General features: G+C 46.8%; 1 protein-coding gene across 2 annotated transcripts; it reads left to right on the top strand.

The window, feature by feature from the left end:
* The first annotated feature begins 2674 nt into the window (after positions 1 to 2674).
* On the top strand, positions 2675 to 7025 carry LOC122938389 (cytochrome c). 2 transcript variants are annotated; one of them, XM_044293857.1, is made up of 3 exons: positions 2675 to 2820; positions 3318 to 3499; positions 6634 to 7025. In XM_044293857.1, the coding sequence occupies exons 2-3, from the start codon at positions 3331 to 3333 to the stop codon at positions 6780 to 6782; spliced, it is 318 nt and encodes a 105-aa protein (XP_044149792.1). In that variant the 5' UTR covers positions 2675 to 2820; positions 3318 to 3330; the 3' UTR covers positions 6783 to 7025. The 2 variants fall into 2 exon arrangements, with proteins under 2 accessions (XP_044149792.1, XP_044149791.1); XM_044293856.1 differs by having other exon boundaries at positions 2686 to 2840.
* Positions 7026 to 8961: the final 1936 nt, after the last annotated feature.

The raw sequence follows: 8961 nt of genomic DNA, 5'->3' as shown, positions 1-8961 counted from the left end.
GACTGATTGGCGGCCAGGTGGGGTCAAACACCGGACTGGATCTCAGGTGCCGGTCTGGGGTTTTGGCAACACCTAGCTGCCTTTAAAAGACAGCTGGGTTCAGAAGAAGGGATCTCTGTGTTGGGATCTGAGGCTGTGCCGAGCTGGAGGGCTGAGACCCGGGTGTAGGGGAAACAGGCCTCCTAAAGCCTTCTTATGGACTTGACGAGGCAGAACTGCCAGCAGGGTGTGAACTAACACCCAGGAGATAAGGTGACTTTCTTGCTTTATGAACTTTTCGATTGTGTGAACAAACACCAAGACTGCAAAGTGACTTGCGTTTTGTGCTATACCTTATGTGTGAATAAACACTGACGTTTTGCTTTACAAACTGGTTTTTGCCTCTGTACTGCGTCCGCTTACCCTGCCTACCAGAGCAAATCACTACACTAGTAAAAAGCAGACAATCCCTTTAAATCTGTATGTGATCGATGGGGGTCTGACAACCGGGAACTTTACAATCAGCTGTTTAAAAAGGCAGCGGCATGTGTGCTGCTTCATTAATGAAGTGGAGTGTGACTGACGTCCGTTGCGTGCATAGTGAGTACATAGTGGCTGAACTGCATACTCTTTACATGTGACGGCTGCTCTGACCGGGGCTCGGCTTAATGAAGTTCAGGGACTGCGCCGGGCCCTGCCACCAGTGCAGCGGCTACTACCCTGATCTACATGTCACTGGTACATTACAGGCCACTATGCCTATGCAGCACAACACGGCCTGCGATGTGCCGGCCATGTAATATTGCTCTATTCACTTTATAAGACGCACAGCCATTTTCTCCAACTTTTGGGAGAAAAAAAGGGCATCTTATAAAGTGGAGAATACGGTAATCTGTGGTATGCTCAAATACGTGCCAAATTATGTTCTTCGTACTAAAACGGTCATCAGAGGCACCAGATAGTCACACTGTACTGCATGGTACAGTCCCAAATAGTGCAGTTCATATGTGTGAACACTTAGATCTTGCTAGACCAAAGTAAAGCTCACGACTGATCCGTGCATCCATCGTACACATCATGGTTATCTCTCCAGTGCAGCCATATTGATTGAAATACTGCTATCTGTCCGGCATTAGTCACCGCGTCTGGGTCTCCAGCCATGAGAGCGACACAATGTAATAGTCTGCAGGATTATTACAGAAAAGAGAAATAATATTTATTTAGCCTTTAACCTTGTAATCTGCTCAGTTAGCGGGATGAAGGAAACATCAATCTTTCTTGAGATATTACACGGGGGAAGGAACAACATGCAGAAACCTTCCATATCTGATCATAAGAGTTCTGGAGCATCTATTCTTATAACTCTATATTGTGCCATTCCTCTATTATTCCTTCTAGTTGTTACGAATGAATTGCTAGCAGTTTGTAATGAAGACCCAGATGGCTGTTACCAGTTGGGAGTGTGTCCCTGCACAGTCCGGCACCGGCAGCACTGACTGGATAATGCCCACCCCCCCCCCCCCCCATTGGTAACACTCATTTGGACCTTCATTGCAAACTGCTAGTAATTCATTCGTAACTTCTAGAAGGAATAATAAATGAATGGTACAGCTTAGAGCCGTTAAAACAGCTTTAAAGGGGTTATCCAATTTCTGAAGCAGCCCCTCCACGTGTTTGGCCCCTCACAGGTAATATACTTACCCCGCTCCTGGTCCCCCGACTGCCGCTGCTGCTTCTCCCTGTACACGCATGAAAACATCCGGTGTCGGGGGGGAGCGGCCAATGGCAGGCGGGAACGACCCTCCCTAGCATCGCGGGTGACGCTAAGGAGGCTCGTCCCCGTCTGCCATTGGCTGCTCCCGCCGACATCGGATGTTTTCATGCGTGTACAGGGAGAAGCGGCAGTCGGGGGACCAGGAATGGAGTAAGTATTTTACCTGTGAGGGGCCCGGCACGTGGAGGGGCTGCTTTAAAAATTGTATATCCCCTTTAATGGGTATATCCCACAAATGTAAAACTGGTTTTTACTTACGTATTTGGAGGGCTTACTTGTTTTTTGTGTCCCCAAGCACCTGCATCTCCCAGGATGCATTGCAAATAGCTCTTAATAACTACTTCTACTGCTGCATACAAAATAGTCCCTCACATACAGCCCCAGAGAAGCATATGGTATGTACCATATTGTGCGCGCTATAAGACGCACCTAGGAGGACAATAAGAACAAATATTTTTCACTAGAACTCAGATCAGACCACCAATGTTAATCAGACCTCAGATGAGCCCCCCATTGCCTCATATCAGCCCCCATGCCACAGAGCACATAAAATAGGTCCCAGAAGTAGGAGCCCTACCTAACACTGATTGCACATCCTGGGCATACCCCTGTGTGTCACTATGCCCTAACAGGATCAGTCTGCATCCTCCACCTGTAAATACAGTTATCATTTTTTATATAACTATAATGTGCACATGCGCAGTGAACAACCTCTCAGGACGTTCTCAGACACCCGCGTCACCGCTTCCTCAGAAGCCCCGCGTGACCCTCCTCCCTGCCCTTGCTGACGTCACTAAAAGCCGGCAATGCTTTCGTAAGTCGACGCAAGGGGGCTGGGCTTTGTGACTCTCCTTCAGGCACGTCCTGTTCAACCTAACCTGCTGACGCCGGGAAAGGGAAACCCTTTACTTTGTTTGGACTAGCCAAGCCATTTAGGGGCGGAGCTTGTCCTGACGCCACGCGCAAAACGTAAGGTGCGTTGCGCGAACACCGGTTACAAAGGGTTGGTACAGCGTGTCCTTGGGCTCAGAGCATTCAGTCAGCGCGCGAGTGCAGAGCTGCAGGAGGTCAGTGTACGGGCTGTACGGTAAGCGGGGCCGCTGCCATCATGCCTTCTACTCATTGGGGGCTCGGTTATTGGTGATTTAACCCTTAGCTTTACCTTATGCCCTGACCTTGGGTTTTACTGCATTTATGTTGGCCCAGGTATCCTAGGTAAAGGTTCATTATGGGGAGTAGTCAGTTCTGTTATATCTCTAGATCTGGTGTCATTACACTGTTTGATTAATTGGATGATGGGTGTTGTGGTTATGATGCTTGTACTCCTAAGGTAACACCTCCATCATCTCAAGTGTCCTGGCCAGATGTCTTATAGTATGCCGGGCGCTGCTACTAATGGTCACCTGCTTATGGTCTTTCTCTGTGGACATTTGACCCTTTGGAAGGTCAGATAGGTCATCGTGGCTTGTTCCTGCTATGGGGGATGGGGTGGGCTGATGTACCTACCTTCCGTGCAGTGTGATGAAGGGCTCTTATCTGAGGTCTGTGCTTCTATTCCTTTCAGGATCTAATTAACAATGGGAGACGTTGAAAAGGGAAAGAAGCTCTTTGTGACCAAATGCTCCCAGTGCCATACGTGTGAGAAGGGGGGCAAGCACAAGAACGGACCCAACCTGTATGGCCTCATCGGGCGCAAAACGGGTCAAGCAGAAGGCTTCAGTTACACTGATGCAAACAAGAAGAAGGGTAAGTGCTTCTACCATAGGAGGACTTGCTTAGGGCCATCTAGGTCCTTCCTGATGACTGCTGCTCCTTTAAGACTCTGCTCACATTTCATGTTGGTGCCGATCGGAGCGTGTCCCTGGAAGGCTCCCAGCACATGCTAAAAATATCAGTAGGGCCTGTTTACCTCGCAGATGCCAAGATTGTCCGTAGGGATGAGCGACATCTATTTGCATAAAACTCAGTTTTGATACTGTACGGAGCGAGTACAGTACCGTGAGACTTCACAAAGTAATAACTTTGGCTCATCTGAGCCAATACATTCTAATACTGTATGGAGCGTTCACTCTGTACAGTATTGAAACCAAGCTTTATGCAAATCTACTTCGGATGTTTCATCCGAAGTTGATTTGCTCATCTCTAATTGTCTGTTTTGGCTTCTATGTATTAAAGGGGTATTCCAATCCTAAAGAGGTTGTCCCATCTCACTGTTTCCATGGCGACATGAGATTAAGTGCCAGCTGGGATTACAGAATCAACCGAGGCCATCGCTCAGCTGTTTCCGTTACTCCCATAGTAGTGAATGGGACTTGCGCGAACAGCACGGCACAACAAGCCACACTGCTGCTGTAACTCCCGGAGATGTAGCTTGCTTTTGTGAAACTACAGCTCCCAGCATGCACACCTGCTGACCTTTTCTATGAGCTGCCATAGAAATGTGCATGCTGGGAGTTGTAGCTTCCCATCAGCTGGAGGCTGCTGACCCCTGTGCTATCCTGTTTGTGTAGCTCTTATTCACTGTAATGGGAAGTATGGAAACTGTACTGCTGCCCCGTCCAGCTGTTTCCATAAGCCTGGCACTTAGGGTACTCTCTCACTCTCTCTCGTTTTGGCTTTCCGTTTGAGATCCGTTTTGGACCGCTTATGAGAGCCCTGAACAGATCAGTTTGCATTCTGAAAGGAAAAGGATCTGCTCAGAATGCATCAGTTTAGTCTCCATTCCGCTTTTGAGGCGGACACCAATACACTGTTTGCAGTGTTTTGGTGTCTGTCTGAAACTGAGCCAAACGGATCCGTCCTGGCACACAATTTAAGTCAGTGGGGACTCATCCGTTTTCATTGGCACAATAGAAAACTGATCCGTCCTCCATTGACTTTCAATGGTGTTCAAGATGGATCCGTCTTGGCTATGTTAAAGATAATACAAACAGATCCGTTCTGAACGGAAGCAGATGGTTGTATTATCTAAACCCTTCAGTCCGTGACGGATCCGCACAAAACGTGAGTGTGAAAGTAGTCTTGGGGTACTTTCACATTTGCGGCAGAGGATTCCAGCAGGCAGTCCGCACCCAAACCGATGGCATTTGTCAGATGGATGCGGATCGGTCTGACCAATGCATAAAAAAAACGGATCCAGTATTTTTTTCACAGATTTAAAGGTCTGCGTATGCACAGACTGGAAGATAAGATCAGTCAATGCGGCAATTTTAATGCCCGGTCCAGCACTAATATATTTCAAAGCCAAAAAAAACGTAAGGCTGAACTGATGCATACTGAATATAATTCTCTCCATTCAGAATGCATTAGGATGAAACCGATCCGCTATTGAGCCCCTGTGATGGAACTCGATACCGGAAAAGAAAAGCGCTAGTGACAGTACCCTTACCCTGTTAATGGCAAGATGGGACAACTCCTTTAAATATTAAAGTATAACTGACACTTAGACCCTAATTTCAATTTTCATATATGTAGCTACTAATAACATGATATTCCAGAATCAGTTACTATTAGACTGACTTACCCCATATTTTATAAGATTCAGCCCTTAGCAACCAGTCTGCATAAAACTGCAATTTCACTATTCAGTTAAGATGGCCGCCACTGCCCTCACCCTGAGGCTAATCCTGCCTGCCCTCACTAGCCAGTAACAACCCCCCCCCCAAGTGTCAGTAACCATAGCCCTCTCCTAAAGGGTTAATCTCCTGCAGCACAAAGGGGTCCACATGTTGCTTTCATTTATACACTGAGCAGATGGCAGATCTCCTGTCCCTGGTCTGTGCTGCTTCAACTCTGCATTGTCCCAGTCTGCTGAGTGAGGGAGCGTCTGCCAAGCGCAGGGACAGGGAGAAGTGCACACAGCCCAGGCACTGTTATCAGCTGCTTGGGAGCACCTGGCTTTAATCATTTACTTACAGTCCCTGGCTGTCAGTAATCTGACCTTGCACGCAGCGTGCTTCTGTCCTCCGTCCTTGACGGACCATGCCTAGCAACCCTATTTTAAGCACAGGTAAAAGTAGGCAGTACAGGGAACACAAATGTGGAATTAAGGTGTAATTGAATACACAGTGAAAAGTTGAAATAGGCCACCAAGGAGATATTAATCACCACAATCCAATACTCCCCAAAAAAATGAGTTATACTTTAAGGGTATATCCATAGGATGAACTGTAAATGGCTGATACATATGGGTGCCAGAAATTGGGCCACACCTGTCTGTACAGTGTTAGATCACAGCACTTCTGTTGGTGTATATAGTGGGAGATGCTCAGAGCCTTACTTATGGAAGGCTTTGTGTTTGCACCTTCATAGGTTAGGCAAATCTAGGTGTCGATCATGTTCTCAAAAGGGTTGTCCATGATAACCTGTCCACAGGATAGGTGATAAGTGTCTGGTGGGGGTCCGACTGCTGGGGCCCCTGCTGATCATAAAACGGGGAGCAGCAGACATGCATTTGTCTTCAGCTCCATTTAACAGACTCTGTACTGACTGACATAGCCAAGCAATTCTAATCATGGAGACGAATAGTGTTGGACACATACATGTCTGAAGCTGTGTTCAGAGGGACAAATCATCCCTTACAAATCACTAACTGTTGGGGATCTGCTGGGGCCCCTGTCAATCAGACTTTTGGCCACCACCCTGTGTAGGCGATATGTGGTCATGGGACAACACCTTCAAAAGGAGATTGCCAGCTATAGAAACACATGGCTGCATTCTTCCAAAAAATGTTTGATATAGCGGTTCAGCCCCATTTCATCTTGATCTATAGACCACTGTGGCACTATTTAGGCTTCCCTTGGGGGGGAAATGTTGTTCTAATTGTGGAGACCCCATTTAAGCTGCTGCTAAGTGTGTATTAATTATTCTATTGTCTGCAGGTATTACCTGGAATGAGGAGACCCTGTTTGAATATCTGCATAACCCCAAAAAGTACATCCCTGGCACCAAGATGATCTTTGCTGGTATCAAGAGCAAGACTGAGAGACAAGACTTGATCGCTTACCTGAAGAGCCAATGCTCCTGCTAAGAGCGGTGTCTGCTGCCTTATTTATTTCAGAGGGGTTGCTTGTGATGAGATGCTTCCTAAATTTTATATTTTTATTTGTATTGTCCATAAGTCTTTTAGATGGTCTCATCTGCCAGCAAATGTAATGGTTCGTGGGGAAAGGGTCATTGAAATGAATTTGCCTCTGTGGTATTAGGGATTTAAAGAGAACATGCTATGTTAAAATACAAAAACTGGGTCAACTAATAAAAAAATATGATCAAATTCTTTGTAGTATATTGGTGTTTTCTCTCAAGGGAGGGGGGGGGGGGGGGGAGAGAGAGAGTGAGTCATACTACACTCCAATTGTGGAAAAATCTGTTTTTCTTTTGTGGAGAGCACTTAAGGAGGGATACCTCCGCATACCACCTGTTTCCAGTACTATGTATAGGACGTTTTGTTGAGAGCTGAATTTAGCTGCGGGAGCCCCGCCGGCACTTTGTTTCGGGGGTTACCTGGTGCGGCGTAAGTCATCTAGGAGCCGCATGCTAAGTCTGGGGTTCATCCCCCCCTGGGTCCTGCATTTTCATCGGACTGGTAGTCCCAGCAGGGGATGCTGGATCCTCCTGGCAGTGTTCAGGAGGTCTGGGGCCTTTACTCTGCCTTTCTCCCTGTCTCGACACTTACAGGCAGGGTTTGAGTTAATCGCGTGCCCTGCATGCGAACCTGAAGTTGTAACACGCAACTTCCAGAACGCACACCGCATGCGTTCCAAATACCAGAAGTAGGAAGAGAAACTCCAACTGAGGCCGCATGGGTGCATATAACCCCTTCAGTGCCGGTCAGAGGGCGCCCAGCCAACCCAAGATCCTCAGTGGATTCTTCTTGTGAAACTCAATTTTGGTTTACTATCATGGATGAGTACCCAGCGTGCTGAAGTCCAGGAGGATCATGATCATAGACTGGTATTCCTGCTGGGGTAAGGGGGTCAGTCCCCCAACTTTGATCTGACCAGCTTTTAATGGGGGTTATTTTTATTTTATTTGTAGAATGAGGGCCCCAGGAAAGCTACTTCTAAATCCAAAGGGAGGGAATGTGCTGTGGACAAGAAAAAGCTCACTCCTTGGTTTAAGTTGCTTTGTCAGCATTGCATGAACAGTCTTAGAGGTCTCCCCATCTTTACTTCATAGTATCAAAGGTATTGTCAAATCTGACGTTTCTGATTCAATGAAAATGTTTAAGAAAGTCATTCCTTCCTCGGGCAAACATGGTCATGCTAGTATATCTGATTCAGATAAGCGAGCAGGGAGAAATCCTGGAAAACGCAAGCTCCTCTTCAGATGAATACTGCACGAGTAGACCTCTATTTTCCCCTGAGGACATGGAATCCCTGCTGAAAGCCATTAGAGCTACTATGAAAGTAGATGTACCTAGAGAGCCAAAGTCTGTCTAGGATATAATGTTTGCTGACCTGGGGCACAAAGAGTCCTTTAAATGAAAGCATAAAATAATTCAGAGGGAATGGAATAAGCCTGACCAGAAATGTCTTTATTCCTAAGAATGTCAAAAGCAAATACCACTTTGATGAGGGTGAGTCCTCCTGTTGGGATAGGCCTCCTAAACTAGATGCCCCTGTTGCCAAAATGTCAGTCGGCCTTACCGTTTGAGGATCTTGGTACTCTAAAGGATCCTATGGACAGGTGTGCAGAGCTATACCTTAAAAGAAACATAGGAAGCCTCAACCCAAGCATTTAAACCAAATATTGCTGCTACTACTACTGCCAGATCATTAAAATTATGGCTACTAGAGCTAGAGTCCCATATCAAAGATAAAACCCATAGGGACCAATTACTAGAAGTTTTCTACCATTATTAAAGTGGTGGACTTCATTTCCAATGCTTAAAAGGGCTTCTGTCACCCCCCCCCCATTGTGCAATTTTCATTAGCCAGCTGAGTGCAATCGTACATGTCCTGCCTTTGTCTGTGGCTTATTTCTTGAAAAAAAATCATACTTTTATCATATGCAAATGTCTTCACTACCAGCAAGTTGGGCGTGTACTTGCTGGTAGCCGCCGCATCTGCCGCTTCTAGATATGCCCCATCTCTTGATAGACAGGGCCAGCAAGCGCTCTCCTCCTCCCGTTGGCCCCGTCTGCTGGTGAATTCCCGCGCCGTAACTTTCCTCGATCGGCGCAGGCGTACTGAGTGAAGGATGCGTGC

This window comes from Bufo gargarizans, chromosome 5, assembly GCF_014858855.1.
Source record: "Bufo gargarizans isolate SCDJY-AF-19 chromosome 5, ASM1485885v1, whole genome shotgun sequence".
NCBI classification, from domain to species: Eukaryota; Metazoa; Chordata; class Amphibia; order Anura; family Bufonidae; genus Bufo; species Bufo gargarizans.
This window is presented reverse-complemented; position numbering and strand designations above follow the sequence as displayed.

Coding starts and splice junctions, on each gene's coding strand:
- LOC122938389 (XM_044293857.1), top strand. CDS start 3,331: ATGGGAGACGTTGAAAAGGGAAAGAAGCTCTTTGTGACCAAATGCTCC. Junction 3,500..6,633: donor TGATGCAAACAAGAAGAAGG/GTAAGTGCTTCT, acceptor TATTGTCTGCAG/GTATTACCTGGAATGAGGAG.